The sequence below is a fragment of the Merops nubicus genome, unplaced genomic scaffold, assembly GCF_000691845.1.
Source record: "Merops nubicus isolate BGI_N331 unplaced genomic scaffold, ASM69184v1 scaffold13500, whole genome shotgun sequence".
Taxonomy (NCBI): Eukaryota; Metazoa; Chordata; class Aves; order Coraciiformes; family Meropidae; genus Merops; species Merops nubicus.
In genome coordinates this window covers 28501-50343 of record NW_008584948.1, presented here as the reverse complement: position 1 = coordinate 50343, position 21843 = coordinate 28501, and the positions used below count along the sequence as shown (strand labels likewise).

At 36.8% G+C, this 21843-nt stretch overlaps 1 protein-coding gene across 1 annotated transcript in view; it reads left to right on the top strand.

The window, feature by feature from the left end:
* NETO1 (neuropilin (NRP) and tolloid (TLL)-like 1) overlaps positions 1 to 21843 on the top strand; it is a 66946-nt gene that overhangs the window by 19778 nt on the left and 25325 nt on the right. Inside the window, exons 5-6 of the mRNA XM_008945956.1 lie at positions 18009 to 18050; positions 18199 to 18326. Of these exons, the coding sequence (XP_008944204.1) occupies positions 18009 to 18050; positions 18199 to 18326 (170 nt within the window). The remainder of the gene's footprint in view (positions 1 to 18008; positions 18051 to 18198; positions 18327 to 21843) is intronic.

The following is a 21843-nucleotide window of genomic DNA, read 5'->3' as shown; positions in this document are numbered from 1 at the left end:
TATTTCTCTGTAATTTCTCTGTATAATTTCTCAATTATAACCTACTGCAAGCTACTGACAAGCTCTTTTTACCATATACTAAGGAATGAGTTAGTATATGAACAAACCTCATTTCAGAATGTTAACTGATGTTACATATACAGAAAATGCAGGTGTGTTATTCTAAAACATGATCATGACAAACTGAGGAAGTGAGAAGTTGGATTTTTTTTTTTTTTAAGTCCAGTCTTAAAAGAATCCAAAGCTTCAAATATTAAAACCTATAATGAAGAGACAGATAATATATTATTAATAATTCACATTATATTATAGATAATTCACATTATATAGAGATATTTCTTTAAAATCTCATAAGTAACGTTTTCTGGCCAACAGGATAAGGTTACAAAAAGTTCAGCCACCAAACACAGGATACCACAACTGTCTGACATTCCTATTTAAAGTTTCAGAATTTTCTGGCCTCCTGTGGTCTGTTTCTATAATGGCAAATAATGTAATTTACGCTGTATCTTCTAGGTGTTTTATTAGTTAGTTTTGAAATAAAAAGAAACTGTCACACAATTTTCATTCCTGCAAAGCTTTGAAATCATGTTTACATGCAGAATGCCACTAGCACAGCTAAAGTTTTTGTTTTACTTGGGAAAGCAGATAAGTTACTTTTGTTCAGTTTATGCTCAGTGTGTGAATATTTTCAATTTGCATACATTTTTAATCATGGCAAGTCCAAATGCTAGGTGTCTTTGTTTTTCTCTCTTTGAAACCTCTTCATTTCACTAAGGCACTTGGGCCAAATAATAATGACAGCTACTATAATTTAACACTATATTCATCAAAAATTTCTGAAATTACTTTCTGATATGTCCTAGGATAATTCCAAAGAACAGTTGCTTAAGCTTAGTATACTCAAGTGTCGCACTGAAAAGTCACTAGATCTAGTCCCAGTTTAACAAAGATCTTCAGGAATCCTGCATTTAAGCATATGCCTAAATATGTTCAACTTCTAATCTTGAGTACTTAAAAAAAAGTATGTATAAACACTGTCCTCTACCTTTCATCTATTGACCTCAGTCAAAACTTGAAACCTAGTTTTTTCTAGATTTAGAAAAATTATATTGTAGATGATATATCAATTGAATATTTTTCTTTTTGATCAATGGCATGCTAATGTAGCCTCAGGTAGGCTCAGTTTATTCTCTCACTCCTAGTTGTCACTTGTTTTCATATTCTGTTGCAGTAAATTAAGGTTTTGTTGGAGTTAGAACAACATGATTAGTGATTCGTCTGTCTTCCTATGCTATTCTTCCTCCAGATATCCTTGTCCCTAACAAAATCACCTCAGAATCACCTGAAATGAAATTATTTTCTGTATGTAAAAACTTTCTTCAACTGTACTTAGAATTCATTCAGATAAGTTTTTTGGTCCGACTCAGTTTGTCAATCAGAGTTACAATTTGTAAAATGAAGTGATATTAGTTCTGCAACCATTTGCAATAAGTACTGGTTCCACTCCTCGGATTTTAAATTCTAAACGTAACATAAAGCTTCCAGTAGATATTTACTACATTCCCACTACTTAGTCTTGTAGTAGTGCATCCATTTCCAAATGTGCTTCTAAAATAAAAATGGGCTAGTACTTAAGGATAATTTTTTGAAAGGAACCATTATTTATGGATAGGAAAATAAGCCTGTGTTTTTTTATTATCATGTGTTCTTTTATCTAAAATTGGAAATTAAGTTCCCAGACAAAATGTCCACAAATATGAGATACCTAGGGAAAGCAAATTGATCTTCAGTATGGTGTTCTTTCTGCAAAATCTCATTTCCTCACTCTAGCTGATTTTGGAACACAGTAGAAGTCAGGACTGAGGAGTAGCTGCCTTTATCGCGTGCCTTTCCAATAATGAAGAAACAGAGATCTCTTGAACCTGAGCTAGCTCAGCTGCAGATCTTCCAAAGAATGGTGTCTGTCTTCCATGCTGTATGTTCTTAGCAGCTATGACTATCACTGGTTTATTCACTCTTTATGCTTTCATTTATTCATCAATCTACAGACATCTAAAAGTACTTACATTCTCTGTTTATTCATTTTCTCAATTCATTTAGGACCAAGCATAAAGACATTTAGGTGGTGAGATGTCTATTGAAATAAAAAATCATTAAGCAAAATAACTGGATTTAGGAAGATTCAAATTTAGGAAGTTTATTTCTTTGTGGACCTAGCACTTGATTATCTTTCAATTACGTTTTTCATCTTTGAATTTTCTGCCTTTTTTTTCCTCCCTTTATTTAAAAAAGAAGCAAACAAACAAACAAACAAACAAAACCACAAACAAATCCACATTTGTTAGAAATTACATTCTAGTAATAAAAATAAATTATTACTATAAGGAAATATTTAAAACTACTTTCAAAGCTTGCATTTATAGTTACTGAAGACTATGGGATTCCTTAATGTCTTTTGTCTTCCTAAATTTTTAATTTTTTTTCCCAAAGTGGTATCACTGTAGTCCAGTGTTTTAACAAGTACGATCTGTGCATAAAAACATTATGCACAACTCCAGACAACACAGAAAAGATTTCAGCTAAAAAGATAAAATTCTTCTCTGGTTCAAGAGTGAGACACCTCTTCCTACCAATGAAGTTGGATGCATGGTCAGGCAGATTGGTTTTAATCTTGTATTTCAGTCTGCCATGATACCTCAAATCTGATTTCAGAATGCCTTGCAACTGTATTGACATACAGTCTAATTATGAAACTTCCATTAAAAAGTTGCTAGTTATTCACAATCAAATGAGGTACCATTACTGTTAGCAAAATTGCTTCTGCCCTTGGAGAGCAATTCTCAAGATAGACATTTTCCGTTTCTTATTAAAAATGTGTGATATAATAAGTATCACAAACATTCAAGTACAAATATCTTCTGAAATGGAGAAATCCAGTGCCCTCTGAAGACTCTCCTTGATCATGTCAAACCCACATTTTTTACATGATCACAGCATAGTCTACAACTCACTAGGTAAATGAGTATCAGACATTAGTGTTTCCTCAAATAGATTTGTAGAAGAGAATTTAACTTCAGAGACAAATGTTTTGTTCTGTGCTACACAGACTAAAATGGACTTTCAATTACAAACTTTTTAATGCTTAGGGTGATGAGATCTACCAAACAATTGAGAATGCCACTGAAAAGAATAAATCCATTGAAAAATCATGAAAATAAGTCAGCAAATGCTTTTGATCAACATTTAAAAAAATACTGCTTCAGAGATCGTAGCACATTAGAGATGCAGAAAGTTTCTCTGAATACTTTGATGTCAGAAGACATCTAATATCCAGCAATTTGTGTTAAAAAAGGCTGCTTGAGTCATGAGCAAGATGATGAGAACAGAATTTCCAAATATTTTCTGAGGATTCAGATTTAAATAAACTGATGTCTGTGGCACATGTATTATTAAAAATTTGTACTAGCATGACAGAAGCAAGCAGCATGAAATGTGTTATTCTAGTCACATATTAGTCCCCTAGATGACACAGAGAAGCCAGAAGATGTTGTGTAACAGGACTTACAAACATCATTTGCCAGATGTTATCTGATAGTTGAAGCTCAAGAGACAATGTTATCAAATCTGCTGGTTGCAGTATGTGGGTTAATAAAAGATTGTATGATACCACTTGTTGTTTTCTCTTGATTTTTTCCTTTCTTTCCTGTAGCTCATTTCTCAACTCCATGTGAAAACTAATATTAAAAGAGAATGCAGAGAGTGATTATTAGAAATATTTTGTTCCTTAATTCTGATTTCATTATGTGGATTAGGCAGTTGGTTATTAACTACTACCATCTACAAAGTCTGTACTGAAATGATATAAAGTAAGTTCATAGGTTGATTTTATTTTTTTTTTTTTTTAACAAAATACATACTGACTTAGTAATTTAAATATTAGGTTTGGGTAATTTGAAGCTCTGTAATTGTATGTATTCTTCCCACAAGAATCATTCATAGCACTAACATAGTTGTTTGTATTCCAGAATATTGCATCAGTGATATTCCAATCTACATCAATGATTTACCAAGTACTTTTAAATGAAAGGTTTTATTTATAATTGACCTTTTTTTTTTCTTATCACTAGAGCTTTAAATGACGATTTTAGATCAAGCTAGGAAAAATCCTGCTATTTGGCAGCCAAAAACTTGATCTGGTCAAAAGAAATTTAATTATTGCCTGCTTGTTGGATAAGCGGCTGACCCACACTTAAAAATCCTGAGTGCTGTGACAGACTATCTAGTTTGACCTGCTGCTGCTGAAAGGGAAAACTGTCTCGATACCTCATTTCTTCTAAATATTACCACATCAGTGGAAGAATTGGGCAATTTCTGTTCAATACCCACTTTGACATTCTTTTCTTAGTCTCTTCAGCCAGTTGATGACAGTATTGGGTATTGTGTAAAATAGACATAAGAACTTATGCACACTGCCTTTCCAAGTGTGATTCAATTAATCACAATGACTTGGGCATGGAGAATGTGAGGCAAAGGACCAGTTTTCGTTCTCTGTATGAGGCTGAGCCAGTCAATCAGCAGAGCATTCAATAAATCAATTGCTAAATTTAGCTTAGATTGTGGGCCTAAACCTGTTTCTATTAGAATCAATATTAAAACTGCCAAGTAAATCCAGTGGAAATCAGATTGTTGAACTCCATGGAAACTGTTGTTTTAAAATCTCAATTACTAAGTTCTGATAATAGAATGAAAATTTTACTAATCTATATTGAATAATCACTGTTTAGGTATAGCTGGATATGGAGTTCCTGGAATGAGGAAAAGTCAGTGATAACTGAGTTTTTATAGCCACAAATCTCACTCTCTTCAGACCTCTAGGTTACAGATCTCCAGTTATCCACAGACCCATTTGTTTGCTGACATTCATGACAAAACAGTTTGAGAATTAGTGAACACAGAGCATGTGGCATAAATGATACTCAAAGAGGACTAAGCATCAATTAGAAGGATCCTATTTAAACAAAAAGTTAAAAAGGTTAGAGAAAATATGTTTTGATCTGGAATTTATTATCTTGTTGATTTTTTCATGTGGGCAATTAGCAAAACGTCTTACTATTACTGGTGAACAACAAACTTTATGCAGTATTTTAAATAGAAACTATTTAGAGTTAGGGTTGGTATGAATTATGTTTAGTTTTGTCAAATACAAATTAAAGTATACAGTAGGACTTTCCTCATCAAAATAGTAAAGGTCCCAGCAGGGGACCTAGTGCCTTGTTTTTAACAGATTATGTCTACACTACATCACTATTAGCAATTAATCAAACATTTGGACTCTTCTGTGGCACTTAAAATAGAGAAAAATTATCTATTTGAACAAAAGAGAATGTCACTTTGATGAAGTTGTAACCAGCATGAAGCAGATTAATTGTGAAGCAAAAAAATCTAGCTGCAAAGACTTACTTAACCAAAAATTTATCAAAATGTATTCCTCCAATAATTTCAAAAGAAGTTGAATTTTATAATACTGAAAAGAGTGGAAGAGTTATTGCTCCCTTCCCATATATTATTTATATCTTTTAAATATCTAAATGATATCTTGTGTAATAAAATGTAAAATTAATAAGTTGGTGGGTAATTTGAGTAGGAATTTCCAGTTTAACAGTTATCTTTTTTTTTCTGACAACTGGCCTATACTGAAACGCTTCCTCAGTGAAAATGGCTACCCTGTTTTGTTAAAAAGATGAAGAAATAAAAGAAAGTGCAAGGATATCTTCAGGGAAACCCCACCGTATACTCTGTAGCTAAAGCTGATGAAAACCTGTTGTCTTATTCTTTAGATAGGGTTTTGTACATTTGGGAAAGCTGATTGGATCAACCATGCTCCCTGAAAGGACAGTTTTTAGGCAACAAACCTCCTAAAAGTAACAGAATGAGAAGGAAAGCTGTGGTGGCACTGAAAGGTATGTTGTAGATGTTAGGACAGGGCAGAAGACACTTTTTCCCACAGTTGCTTCAGGGACTTGGTGTACATGGCTTTTAGAGCTCTTCTTGCTCACTCCAAGTGTCCATGATGTCACATGTAATTACGCTTAGAGTTGACAATTTGATTTAAGAAATGAATTTCACTCTCCCTTTGACAGGTTCTAGGCTTCTTATATTTTTGCTTTAGAAAGAGGCATTTGGGCTCCAGTGGGGATGAAGACCTAGAATTCTCCCTTTGATCCTAAACAGCAACAGACTTCTACTCATGATATAGAATGCATTTTGAAAGCATCCTGTAACATTTGCTTTGGAATCATAGGAAGACTATTGTAGGAGAGTACTACAACATAATTCATCCACTAGCTTCTAAAAATCTATCCTTTGCACAGTGAACTAATGATTTTTGTTTGTTTTTGTCTGTGGCTATTTCACTTGTTTCCACTCTAAGGATCACATTTTCTACTGTGTTGTGTTTTGTTCATCTCTTTCTGGTATTCTACACGGCCATATGATTAAGCAATCAGTTCTTTTTACAAACACAACCCAGTTCCCTTCCAGTGCTTTCTGACATGGTTATTCAATTTAGCAAAAGTCCTCCTGGTGCTTTGCTAGGCTGCAAGGGAAAAATATTTGGGTATAAGAGATTTCTTACCATCATGTAGACAGCGTTCTATTCACATGTGGAAACTAGAGATATTTGAGTTTATCATGTGAGATGTACTTACTTCCAAAGCATCTGCCAATAGCTTACGTTGTAGCTGGCATGGCCAGCTGCAGCAGGGCAATGTTAATAGGCATAAACATTATGCACATGTTATTGTTTGCTTTGGAAATGTGTCCTAATGTGTGGTCAACTGCAGGTTATTCATTACTACGTGAAGTAGCACAAATAGCATATTCTGTTGGCTATAATAGCCGAAAAAAATGTAGTTCAAAAGAACTGGGAACATTGCAGTGAATGTATTCATTCTGTTGAATTTTCTAATGTAAAATTAGGACAAAGCCTTTCTCCTGTGATAAAATAACTAAGGTTACTTGATATCACCAAGTTATTCCCATGAGTTCCCTCTGTCCTAGGAAATCCACTCTGTGGACTAATCCAGCATGAATGGCCTCTCTGAAAAGAATATGCAGCTTTAGCAACCATTGGTAGCAAGCAATAATCATATATAAATTGATTCAATCTGAAGAAGTAATGCCTAGCAACAAGCTGTGGCTTAATCCTCTGGATCATTTTTCTCTATACTTCTACCATGACCTTAAGGTGTTATTTCCTTGGGCTGGGCTAGGAGTCATCTATAACAAACCAGTGAGATGAATCCCAAGCCATAGTAGTATTGAGCTGAAATGGCACAACCAGGCCATAATTGGTGTTCAACATCATTCAGGAAAACTTCACAACACTTTTATGTTGCACATATTTTTCCTACTGAAGTTCAGAGACCATAAGTTTGCCACAGGAAGCCACTGGGATATTATATTGGGGAGATGCATACAAGGTGCTGTCCTTGACTGATGTCCTGGTGCTCAAGTCAGCTGCACCATTGTAGCAAGACTGCATTGCTCAGATAAGGTGGGCTCTTGAACTTATTCAGTCTTGTTTCACATGTTTTGGGGCAACTGAGAGAAAGTTATGTGCAGCCCTTGAAATATTTGTCATAGAATCCTTTTTCTTTGTGTTTCCACACAGAGTGTGTTCTATAAGGGGAATATGATGCCTAGTTGGAGCACTCAGCTGTTAGTGTAAATATTTAACATAACTAAAAATGATCTGCCAAATAATCCCACAAATATCATTAGGGCTCCCGGACTTCCTCTTTCCACACAGCTGCCTGAGTATGGCATTGTTGCCTCTTCTTGCTCTTCCTTCACACTAGCTCCATTTGAAGCACATATAAAAGAGTCCAAATACTGCCTGAGGATGAGACCCAGGCTCTCATGAAGATGGCTTCCACCCATACAAAATTTACACTGCAGAAAGTATCTACTCTAAAGAGTTTACAGAGTAGACAAGGGAAGCAAGCAGGTTAAGATCTCAACGCCTGCCATTGTGCACATGAAAAGAGAAATCTAGGTACAACCTCTACACTTATGTAGTCTGTTCCAGTGGAGTTTATTCAGAAGCTTCTTCTCTGCTCAGTTTGACCCATCTTAGGAAGCAGTTATCCAGAGACATAGGTTTTCTTTTTCTGATGATGCTGCCTTTTCATTTCCAAATAGATGGTAAAGAAATAAGTATTAACTTTTGGTATACAAATGCCCAGTTATTGCTAGCACTTGCAGTATATCTTGTCTTAATGAGGTCACCATAGCTGTGCAGTTTGTAAATCAGTAGAATATATTAATTACACTGTACAGATACTTTGTTAGTATGAACTGAGAATAATAAATGTGTCAAAAGAAAAACCCAATATTTTAGAAATCTAGCTTCTGAGTGATAGTTTGTGTTATTTCAACAATATAAGAAATCTGGTTAAAGTAACTAGAGCTGATTGACTGTATTTTTCTAAATATTATTTTACTTCACCTACTGCTTGTACCACAAATTTCTAAAATTTCTTCCTAACATAAATAGTACTATGGTAGTTTGAGTTACATGACCAAAAGCAAGACAAGGTAATGTCTCCTTATGTAGTTACGTCTTCTAAAACAGTGTTTCTCAAACTTCTTCAGACTACAAATCTCTTTTGGCTTGTCTGTCTTCATATGACTTCTCATTGATCAGGTAGAACTTTAAGGCAAAATATCAAGAACCATATTCACACCACCTTTGAGATCTGTCATGATTTTTCTAAAGAGTAAAAGATTTGAGAAACATTGCTTTAGATTATAAATATGTAGCTTCCAAAATAGCTGCCCTTGTTTGCAATATTGTACTTGATAGAATATAGAAAACAGAACAAATACAGCACATACTATTGCTAGCAGCAACTGGTTTTCAGGGTATCTAACAAACTATAGGTTTTATTTGAAGATCCTTTGTTATCTTCAGTACAGATACAGACATATATGTGTGTGTATATATATATATAAAAGTTTCAACAAGACTACAAATCTGAAAAGATTCATCAGAACCAATTTCATTTTTGGGTTACAAGACAATAATTTGTGTATTTTCACACAGCTATTTCACTTAGTCATTCTGTTTTTACTTATTACTTTTCCTTTGTTCTCCCCAGCAGAATAGGGAGAAGCTAAGTCCCCTCTGTTTGTACACCTCATGAAAAATGTTCGCTTACAGAAATGTTTTTCTGTTTTAGAATTGCTTTAGTGATTCTTTGACAAGATTTTTATGCTTTTAAAATTCCTTAGAATGATCCAGCTGTTCTGTACTGAGTTCTGTGAGCTCTGCTTTCACAGAGAATTATAATTCACCCCTCAGGAGGGCAGGACCAGTTGAAGCTCCCAGGAATCACTGTAAAAGAACCTAACTTCATAAACCTGAAAATAACTAACTGGAGGTTTGTTGAATAGTGCAATTCCCTTTACTTTTCAATTAATATTTACATGTAAAATCAGGTCTCTAATAACTCCTATGACAGAGAACCACGTGCATGTGTTAAAATTTCTTAAATATTGAGAAAAGTTGGATGCTTATTTCTAGTCATTCAAAGACAGGAAAATTAAAGGCTATATCTACAGTTGTCTGTTTAGTGAGTAAAAATGGACAATTTCCCTATTTATCATTAGGAAATATGTCTTCTATGTATTGTGACTACTTTGTTTTTATGTCCATTAAAAAAGGAGCTTTTTGTATTCACAAAGAGCAAAAAATTGTTTCATATTTCAAACATCAGCCCTCTGTAGTATATAATTTGATCAAATAATTTTCATTTTTCATTTATAGAATAAAAGCAAGCAAAATATCTCAAAAGTTAATGAAAACCAGATTTTGCAGTACACATTTCCTTCACCTTGATTTCTGACCATACAGTAATTGCTCATATTCTTCACTGTATATACTGTATTGTACTGCAGATATAATAATTTCTCTGTAATTAAGTATATTCTAGTCCAGCCATGCTAAGGAACATAACAGCTAAATCTTCCATTTTTTTAAAAGAGATATTAAGACACCTGTTGACTTAAATCACTTGACTCCAGGAGTGATATATCTATTATTTGTATCAGTATAAGCAACAGCTTTGACATAGACGGTGTAAGAATGTGTCCAAATGAACTTTATGTGAAAAGCTAAACAAACTGATAAATGTGAGAGGTTCACTCACAAATTTGTTCATTTGTATGAAGATATAAAACTTGTAATTTTTCCGTATCATAAAATTATTTTTAAAAGCCTTGCAGAATTTGCCTTTGAAGACAAGCTAAATAGTTTTGACAATGGTGGAATTTTTATTCAAACTCTGATCTTTTTAAACAGTGAATTTTCACAGATTTTTCTGTGGAAATAACTTTAAGAGAGTGCATGCATACATGTACACACAGGTGGGTAAATATGTTTCTGTGTGGGTATGCCACAGCTGGGCAGCCACATAAGATACTGCAGTTTACCCGTAAACAAATGAATTTAAAAATTTTTGAAAAGTTAATTCAGCTACCCTACAACCTTTTTCACTTTACGGTTTTCCTTTTTTTATAAGATTTTTGAGCAATCACATGACCTAAGTTGGAAGGGACCTCTGGAGATAATCTAGTCCAAGCCTTCTGCTAAAGTAGGTTCACTTAGAAGAGGTTGAAGAGGATTGCATCCAGGCAGACTTTGAATGGAGAAGGAGATTCCACAGCCTCTACAGGCAGCCTGTTAACTTTGAGCTTGAAGGAGAACTGTAAGGAAAGAAAAAGCCACAGAACTTATTTTAGGTTAAACATCTTCCATTTATATAAATTTTACAAATTTTCACATTTCTCATGAAAATTCTTGGTATTCTTTTTACATCATTTTCCCATTAAGAAGATTTTCTGCTGACCACTTGCCCAATATAGAGTGATATTATCATTAACAGGCAGACCAGCAGCCAAACCCCTCCCTCCACTCCCACATCACACACCAGAGATCCAAAGGGCCAGACAACCAGAGGAGGAACAAGTCAATGCACTTACCCACCACAGAGATGTGAAGAAAGGAGCAAGCCAACCAAGGAGCCAAACAGTAGGCAGTGGTAGGAGCCAGGTCATGAACCCAGTGATACAGTAGGGACCCAGAAGTCAGGGAGCCCTTCCAATAGCCAGAACCCCCACACAACACATCCACTATGTAAACAAACCTCTCAACCCCACTACAGCCAGAGTCAGCTCTTATAGAGGTGGCTTCTTGCCCCCACTCCCACTTAATGTGGAAGGTGGGGACACCTGGTGGTGATCTCCTCATCAGTTCCCACCCAAGGCTGGCCAGACCCTGGGTGAAAACCAATCAGGAGGGTCTTTCTTGTCTGATTGTGGGCATCATCCATATGGCAAACAATATTCAGGGCTGGGGTTTTAAACCCCAGCACTTCAGGAGATCCCCATAAAAACATGTGCATATATTATATTCACTTCAAGACTTATTGCCTCCTATTTTTATCCCCCATTTTATGTGATCAATCCTATTTTTAAGGCAAAGTTTTCCTCTCTTGGGAGGTTTTCCTAACGGGAACATGATTTTTATCAGGACTATATGTCTGTTAGAAGATCTGGCTAGTCAGTGTTTGGATATCATTAAAAGGGTTCTGACTCAGCCAAACTGCTAATAACAATTTGATTGAATTACATCCAGAAGAGCTGTTAAAGTATAATCTGTTTAATGGTAAACCATTTTGAAAACAAACATTTGCTGGGTAAATATGCTTAAACATGGTTGAATTTTGAGCATCTCTGATAATACCTTGTTTATAGATTGTTGGTTTTTATTATGGAAATATTGGTATAATATTGACCTTTAATGAAGTGTATTACCTCAGGTGTCATAGATTTTATTTTGCTATCACTCTTGAGATATGGAAAGGTTGTAAAAAGATGATTTTTCAAAACTGAGCAAGATCTACTATATTTTCAGAATTTTAACAAATTGTGCAGTTTATATGCGTTGTTATCAATGTTACCGCACTGTTAACTGTTAATTCAGAATTGTTTTGTGGGTTAAATTGCATGGTCTAGATTACAGTTTAGCTTGGATTGTTGCTACTAACACTCCTTTGTATGAAATCTCCTTCATATGGGTTAAAACCTGTCAGGACACTTTTCTCCTTTCCTCTGTGCTTTGCTAATGTGGTGGAGTGTTTCAGTAAGTAAATCAGAGTGATCCTTGCAAATTCAGCAACAGCAAGAAATATAATGGTCACACTAAACACAGTTTGGATTTTAATTTGAACCAGCAGTCAAAGTTGTTTTCCTTCAAATATCTTTCTTTCAGCCCTAGATACTAACATCTGAGTACACTAACGGAAGTATTTAATTACATTTAGTGTTGCTGGTTATATCTATCTACTGATCTATAAAACTGCTAACAATTAATGCTAATTGCCTTCTCAGTTATATTTGCAGCCCCTTAAGTTCATGAGCATTTACTCATTATTTATATTGTGTGACTGTAAAAGATAGCTGGGAAGAACAACAGCAGCCTGGTTCTAGAGGGACAGTTTGAAAAAGTGATTTTACAGTTGCAGTTTTTGCAGTGAATACATTCTGACTGTTTAGGTTAAACTGGCTGATCTTTTTTTATAGAGCACAGGATTTTTTTCAGGATACTGCTTCATTGTAATTCTTACTGTCCTGACTTGACTAAGGCTAGAGGGGAACATCAGTTTTTTTGGTTTGGTTTTGACACATTTCCTACTTCCAAGTTTTCTCCTTATTACTTTATGTAGCTTTTTCTACACTGACCCAAAACTGAAACAATGAGATCAGTTCCACAAGTAGACTACGTGGCTGGAACTCTGCCTTGGTTTTCCTCTTGCATAATTCTGGGCTCTATGTATGTGGCTCAGGAGAAGATTAATACAGAGTACTTGTACATACACATCTTTATCATTGATATCAGAAGACTAGATTCTATCAACTGATGGGCCCAAAGGATGGTGTCCAAAGTGGCAATGCTCATGCCATTGCAACCAAGTTGGCCAACCAGAGCAGAGACCATTCCTCCTTAGCTGCCTCCCAAGTTGTGAACCAGAAGGCCAACCACCTTAATTGTATGTATACTGATGTTTGCAGGCTGGGGAGCAAACAGGAACAACTGAATCTCCATGCCCAGTCAGAAAGTTATCACAGGAATAATTAAAACATGCTAGAACAACTCACATCACTGGAGGATTACTACTGGAGGACAGCTACAGGCTGTTTTGTAAAAACAAGCAGGGTAAAGGGAAGGAGAAGTTGTGCTTTGTGTTAAGAAGAAGCTTGAATGTATAGAAGTCCACTACGGTGATTCTGGAAACAATACAGAATGGCTCTGGGTCAAGATCAGAGCAGCTGTCTCTAAGGGGGATCTTATTGTAAGCATCTCCGCTGACCTCCAAATCAAGACAATAAAACCAACAAAGCAATTTTTGGGTCACTTAAGCAAGCTTCAGGACAACAGAACTTGGTTCTTATAGGTGATTTCAACTACCCAGACACTTACGAGAAGAATACAACAGCTCACGTCATCCATCAAGTTCCTGGAATGCATAAAGAACTATCTCATAAAAATGTTGGATGTGCCAACCAGGAATGAGACACTGCTGAACTTGCTACTGCTGCAGAGGCACCCACAAAACAGACTGCAGTAGCTACCAAAAAAGATTATTTGTTCTGTCCAAAAATTACACAGCACTCTGACAGACCAAAGTAAATTGCAAGTTTGGGTCCTCAATTTTTTGAATACTATTCTAGAAAGGTGACCCAAAATGTATAGATACTCACTCATAAAAGGGAAAACCTCCCACTCAAGGGTGTCTGGAAAAGGATCACTCACTCATAAAGGGCAAGGGCTTACTCAAGGAGATAGATAGATATATCTCCAGAAGATGTATTCTTTCACCAAAGTAGGGGTGAGGTCTCATTCAATCCTGGGAATCTTCCTTGGAAGGTGCTGTTCTCCAAGGGGAGAGTCCCTGACTACAGACCTACTGCTCTGAGGAGGACAGACTTAAATTGTTCTCCAGTGGGGGTCCATTTATATACCTTGGGAAAGTGCCGGGATTATATTACCATCTCTGAATGAGGGTTGGCATGTGGATGATGTCCACAACCAGGCAAGAAAGACCCTCCTGATTGGTTTTCACCCAGGGTCTGGCCAGCCTTGGGTGGGAACTGATGAGGAGATCACCACCAGGTGCTCCCACCTTCCACATTAACTTGGAGGGGGGTCAAGAAGCCACCTCTATAAGAAGTGACTCTAGTTGTAGTGGGGTTGTGTGGGGATTCTGGTTATTGGAAGGGTTCTCTGATTCTTCATGGCAAGTAGAGTTCCCAGGATGGCAGGGCCAGAACATGAAGCAGAGACCCTTGTATATAGTTAGGCTCATGGGCTGGCTGCTATTATTGCCTGTGCCTTGTGTCCTTGGCTGGCTTGCTCTCTTCTTTACATCCCCTGTGGTGGGTGAGTGCATTGACTTGTTCCTCCTCTTTTTGTCTGGCCCTTTGGATCTATGGTGTGTGATGTGGGAGTAGAAGGAGAAGTTTGGCTGCTGGTCTGCCTGCTAATGATAGTATCATTCTGTATTGGATGAGTGGTGAGCAGAAGACCTAGTTGAGTCTGAACTGTGATCATTCCAATTAGCTGGGGTCAAGTGCACAACACAGGCAAGCCAATGACATAAAACAAAGTAATAGTAACCACAAACCCTCCTGATCTTTAGCCCCAGATATTGTCAGGTCTTTGGTAAGCCCTTGTTGTTGTTAGGCCTCTGTCAGGGTAAGTACATCTGCCATAGCAACTCGTAAACCAAGAAAGACTCCTTTATAGTATCTTGGTTGGTGTTAGCCTTGGCTGTAGTGATCATGATATTGTGGAGTTTGGAATCCTGTTGAGCATTCTGAAGGTTAGCACTAAGAAAAAGTTTTTAGGTTTTAGAAGAGCAAACTTCATCTGGCTCAGAGTTCAGTTGGGAGGGATTCTGTGGGAAGCTTTCATGGAAGATAAGGGAGCTAGCAAGTGCTGGGAGTTTTTCAGGAATGCTTTTCTGGAAACCAAATGATAGTTTATCCCTTTGAAAGGTAAGGGAAGTAGGCAGAGCAAGACACTCTCTTGGTTTATTTGTAAGCTTTTGAGTCTGCTCAGAAACAAAAGAAAAGCATGCCAGAGATGGAAAAGTAGATGAACACCCAGGGAGAACTACAAGGGCATTGACAGGTTATGAAGAGCTGCAGTTAGAAAAACAAAAGCTCAACTCAAATAAAAATTGGCCAGAGGTGTCAAAACCTACAAGAAAGGGTTCTTTAGGTGTGTAAATAACCAGCAGAAACAGAAGCAAAATATTGGCCTGCTGTTACACAGGAGTTAACAGGCCAGTTAGTCACCAACAAAGATGAAAAGGCAGAATTTATCAACACTTTCTTCAACTCTGTCTTTGCCAACACTGTTGGGCTGCAGGCCTTGGGAACAAAATTCCGGGTTGATGCGAACACAGACCTGCTATCAGTGAAGGAAGAGGTCATACATGCACTATTAAAGGAGCTTGACCCCTACAAATCAATGGGCCCAAATGTTATTCAACCAGGGGTGTTAAGAGAGCTGGGAGATGTCGTCATGAGGCTGCGCTTCAAAACCGTTGAGAAGTCATGGAGGCTGAGGTGTGTTCCAGAAGCTGGAAAAAGGCAAATGTCATTCCCATCTACAAGAAGGGCTTAAAGGAGGGCCCAGGAAATCATAAACACATCAGTTTTGCTTCAGACTATGAGGTAGTTATGGAACAAATCCTTGTCACAAGTTAGATGAAGCAAGAGATTGGGAAAAGTCAGCACAGATTCTCCAAGGGCAAATTGTGCTTGATAAACATGGTTGCCTTCTACAACAAGGTAACCTGTTTGGTTGATATGAGGTAAGCGGTGGACATTGTCTACTTGGATTTTGATATGGTTCCAAACAGCCTCCTCCTAGAGAAACTGGTATGTTACAGTTTAGACAAATGGTCCATGGAGTGGGTGAGGAACTAGCTGACAGGCCACACCCAGAAGATGAAGGCAAATAGCTCTTTTTCAAAGTGGCAACCTGTCAAAGTAATATCTCCCGGTGATAATACTGGGCCCAACATTGTTTAATACATTAATAAATGATCTGGATGTCAGAATCAAGTGTACTCTTGAGAAGTTTGCTGATGATACTAAAGTGACTGAGGAAGTGGACACTTCAGAAAGGAGAGCCACCCTGCAGGAAGACCTGGAGAGTGTGGAAGAGAGGGCTAACAAAAACCTTATGAAGTGCAACAAGCGTAAGGTCTTGAACCTGGAAAAAGTAATCTATGAGCGCACCACAAGCTGGGATCTACCTGGCCAGAGAGCAGCTCTGTGGAAAGGGACCTGGAGGTCCTGGTAGACAACAAGCTCAATATGAGTGAACAGTGTGCTGCTGTGGCAAGGAAAGCCAAGAAGATACTGGGTTGCATCAGCAAGAGCATCACCAGCAGAGATAAAGAACTCATTATCCCACCGTACTCAGCATTTGTTAGACTCCCCCTGTAGTACTGTGTTCAGTTTTGGTCCCTGCTATACAAAAAAAGATGTGAACAGGACAGAGAGGGTCCAGAGAAGGGCACAAAGATGATCAAAGCACGGGGGAGCTACTGTATGAGGAAAGGCTGAGAGAACTGGGTTTGTTCAGCCTTGAGAAAAGAAGTTTTAGGGGAGACCTCATCACCATATTCCAGTATTTAAAGGGTAGCTACAAAGAAGGTGGAGAATCTATTTCTGCAAGGAAATTCTGTTTCTACATGGAAAACAGGAGAGTTAATGGGTATAAGCTACCCCTGGGGAGATTCTGACTGGACACAAGAGGAAAATTTTTCACAGTGTGAGCAGTCAGCCATTGGAATAATCTCCCCAGGGAAGTGGTGGATTTTCCAACACTGGACAATTTTAAGATTCAGCTGGACAGGGTGCTGGGCCATCTTGTCTAGACTGTGCTTTTGCCAGGAAAGGCTGGATCAGGAAATTCTTGAAGTCCTTTCCAACCTGGTCCTCTATAATCTGGTGGATTTCTTTCTCAGGGTTTTTCCTCCTGAAAATGCGAAAAACAGTGCAAAAAAACCATTCATTTTTGGTAGAAAAGCAGTACAAGTGATAAAAATGTCCCAGACAAGACCAATATATTCTGAAACATATCATCTTGTCTTGAAATATTTTAGCTTCTTTCACACTTTGAGACTTGGACAGTATCTCCAAACTGAGCCAAACTTTGTGAAATTATTATTTTTCTGGTTATAGTTATCTACTGAAGCACGTCTAAGCCCAAACTAATTTCATCTGTGTTATACCTGGATATAAATGCATGATAGAAACATCTCAGACAGTAAATATAATAATGTTTATGACTGAAAATAGCACATGTATTAGAATTATTACCGTGTTACCACAATGATTTCCATGGTAAATCCTTATGGTGTCTATTCCAGGAAGACCAAATGGATATTCTTGACAAAGAAAGTGTCTCCTCTTTGTTGGCAGGGATGGCAGAGTATTCATAAACACAGAATGAAGCTTAAATTTCTCTAGTTAAGTTGAGTCTTATATTGCAAAATGCAAAGTAGGCAAAAGGATTGTGACTAGATCTGTAAATATATCCTCCTTCATCAGACTGATGTATTAAAATAACAGTGGTTAGCTGTGTGATGTTCTTGCTAGTGTATGCAGCAATATTTTTCAGCTCTCTCTTCTGAAAGGGAGACAGAGAAAAGCAGGGTTTCCTAACAGAAAAAGAAAAGAACTTGGTACAAAAGTTTCAGAAATTTCTGCATTAATAACTAGTATGTTGTCATAATTTTGAAACTTTTTTCATTTCCTGGAAATGTAGAATTATATCACTGAAGTGTGTTGTCAAATTTTGAACACTGACATTACAGCTAAGATATTGAACAAAACTAATTTTCTTTTTCTCAATTTTTAAGATCCCGATTTTAAGGACCTTGGTGCTTTGAAACCATTGCCAGGTTGGTATGTTGGTTTTTGGTTGTTTTGTTTTGTGTTTTGGTTTTGTTTTGTTTTTTTTTTTTTAACTTGGAGGCCTTTGCACTCTGCTGTAGAAAATACTTTTGTTTGCTGTTCAGGTTTCATTTTTTCTGGTATTTTGTTATTCAGTTTGTGAGTTTGAGATGGGAGGACCTGAAGGAATTGTGGAATCTGTACAAATTGTCAAAGAAGGAAAAGCTTCTGAAACTGAGGCAGTAGACTGTAAATGGTACATCCGAGCACCACCCCGATCCAAGGTCAGTCCTTCATCCACTTGCTGATTTGCCATTTAATTTAAGAAATTGACTTTTCTAATATGTTGTGCCTTTCTTAGTACAGTCAGGTCTTGTTTAATAACTTTACAGCTTGAACTTGTAAACTATTTTTTCTCTTGTGCCATGGAAGGGTAATTTGTCACCTCAGACAAAATAACCTCCTTTCTCTATAAATAATAATGTAGGCAGTGTTAATATGCTTTTTGTGCCATAAGTAATTTTCTTAAATTCATCTTTAATTTTGCTCATATTTTTAAAGAATCAATGTGCTTTCTTAAGCAGGAGGTAATCTTATCACTTTAATTTTCAATATATTTCAAATAGCTGATATAGAGACTACTAAGGGAACACTATTGGCTCCCTAAGTTCAACACTGTTTCTAATCTGTGGACTGTGAAAATGGAACCAAGGTAAATTCACATTCTTCTGTATGGGACCTTTAATTCCTTTGGTTTAGAGCCACAGACATAAAGATACTGTTCTCATTTCTCTCCCACCACAGCCAGCAAGCCATGCCTTTGTATCAAACAGGAGAGCGCTGCAATGAATTTAACAGTTCTTTTCTTGGATTCTATTTCCTTTTTTATCCATGGCTTATCAGTCATTATATGGGTTATTGTTGCTGCCTACATTACTGTGTCTCTTCTCTTTGTAGTTGGAACAGTTTTGTGCCTCCTACCTACTTTCATTCACTGTTCTCTTTTTTTTTTTTTTTTTTTTTTTTTTTTTTTTTTTTGTAGATTTTTATTGGACAGGAAAGGTTTTACAAGGTAGAATTTATATATCCACTAATCTCTGCCATCTTTCAACAGATAAGGGATTTTTTGTATTATCTCAGAGCAGACTGTCCTGAATATATCTAACTGTTCCAGTATTTGGTATTGAATAAGCAAGAGGAAGGATTTCCACAAAAGAAGGTCATTAGTATCAGCCCCTGTCTATTGTGAAAGTTTAGGAGCGGAGTTGAATGGTTGGTTCATAAAGACTACAGATAAATTATTTCCAGAGCATACTTTAATATCTCTCTTTTTTTTTTTTTTTTTTTTTTAAACTTTTGGATAAATTCAATATTAATAGAGGTTTTCAGTTAAGTAGATGAGCTTCCCACTTTGCCATATTAAGTAGTTACATGAAGTGGCTGGACTGATGAACGATTATTGCATGTTATGTACTTAGCTAAAGGTAGAAAAAAAACAAGGGCAAAGACAAAATCAGAATTGTGCTTATTATGATCAGCACAACTAAAAAAGCCAATAAAATTGTCCTATAGTCTTAGTTTCAGTTTATGCTTGGTTATCAGATAATACCATTGTGTCTGTAAAGACTTACCCTTAGGATCTATTGACTCTTCATTCCTGATGTAAAAATACAGATTGTGTAGCTACATAACCATAAACAGTGTGTAACAGAAGAATGCCATGCTGTCAGTGTTGATAGAGGATTGAAGACAAGAGTCCCTCATGAACTACGATACCTGTGTTTAGTTGTGTTGAATTTCAAGAAGTCTATACAGGCTGAAGAACATCTGAAAGGGAAAGAAATGAGAGTTCTAGAAAATGTGATGAAACAGTAGAAGCTACCTAATGTCACCTAGAAGATTCTGTCATGGAGCATAATACCAGAAAATAAAAGGCCTTCACAATGAGGAGGGAATGCTCTGAGGCCATGTTTATAGGACAAGTCATGCTTCTGCACTCTCAATAAAGATTCAAGTTAGATACTAGGGAAGAGGATTTCAAACAGCAAGGAGGGGATTATGAAGGATTGGAAGGAAGGGAACTTGTTCAGCCAGCTTTGCCAGTAGTCTTAAAGTGTAGCTTAGGTAACAATCTGTGAAAAATGAGAGAAACATTACTAATCCTACCTTTAGGTGGAGGGGTGGGCTGGGTTATCTCTTGATGAATCTCACTGCTCTCATCTTACAGAATTGTCTGGGTGCAGAGATAAGGCAATACAAAAGCATATAAATCAGTATTTCCTAGTGTGTAATTGAAGTTTATTTCAGCAAGGTAGAAAAAGAGTTTCAAGTCTAGATTCATCTTAGGGGGAGTAAGTCAAATTTAGAACTTGAACTTGCTTAGTGTGGTTTTGACACATATATATGTTTGTGTATATATATACACATGGACATACACATATAGTTATGGTATTGCTATTGTGGGGACGGTTGAAAATTTTTCAGCTATTAAGAAAGGAAATAGTGGATAAAATATTTAAAGACCTTGTACAAAGTAAGATTTATGGTAAGATTGCTTATGGACCTGATTCAATAGAACTGGATTCGATTGTCCTTATTTTACAGTCAACTTCCTTTTTCCTTATCTAACCTTGAACTAATGACATATTCAGTGTAACAATTTAGTGACATCATTCTAATTTATGGCAGCTTGCATCTATAAAAGCAGGCTCTCCTGCTAAGAACAGTAAGAACTCAGCAGACATCTTTAAATCCACATGTTCCTGCACTCTGGGCTGCACAGTTTGTTACTGGGAATTATGCCTAAAAGGCCAGAGCTTCTCAGGCAGAGTTTGGGTTGGATTTTTACACCTTTAGTTTCTTAATTAAACTGTGCCAGAATGTGAGCTGCTTGCAATTTAATTTGGCTTAAGCTCATCTAATCTAAACTGTCTGTAGAAGCAAGATGCAAGTTCTTTCCTTGATTTCCAATTCCATATTTAAGCCAAGTCTGAGCTCAATGTATGAGCAATGAGAACAGTCAGAGCATATGAACTTGAGATCTCTAAGCCTGAGCTTCAAACTGACAGTCTGGGTGTAGTGTTGTTGCTATCCTCAGCAAGCTGGAATGAGACAAAGAACAATGAATTTCTTGTGCACACTTAAAATAGGGCCATCACTGATTACCTTGTAGCACAAAAATAAAATGCTGAAAATGCATACAGAGCTGAAACTTTCTGGAAGCATAGAAAACAGTAGAAGGCAGTTTAAACATGACTTCAATCTATACACAGACCTGGAGCCTTATATTTGACAGTGACTGTTTGCAAAGTGTGTGTTTCTTGTATTCCTGCTGAGTCAAGGTAGTTGTGAAAGTGCAGTTCAAGAATACTGGAGGTTCTGCACTTCATGTAGAAGCTGACTTCAATCAGTAATCTGAGCAAGAAGAGGAAAGGGAGAGTAGAGCTGCTGACCAAACATGCCAACCCATCCAGAGCAGTAAAGAGCTGGAGGAACCTCCAAGAATGCTTCACTGTAGAACAAAGCCCAAAGGAGGAAATGAATAATCTTATTGTACTGGAATTTCAAAAACTTCAGAGATATAATTTGTTATAGTGATGGATAACAAACAATCTATATATATGTCTAGAAATAAGAAAATGAGCAAGAAATTACAGTATTTCCTCATTTTCTGTTAAGCACAAAACATTAGAGGATAATATTGACAACAAGAGTTTTGCTGCATTTGACGTGTCAGCAGAGTTTGGCAAGGACCCCCAGGAAGCCAGAATGCATATTAGTGCTCAGACAGTGCTCCCTTTG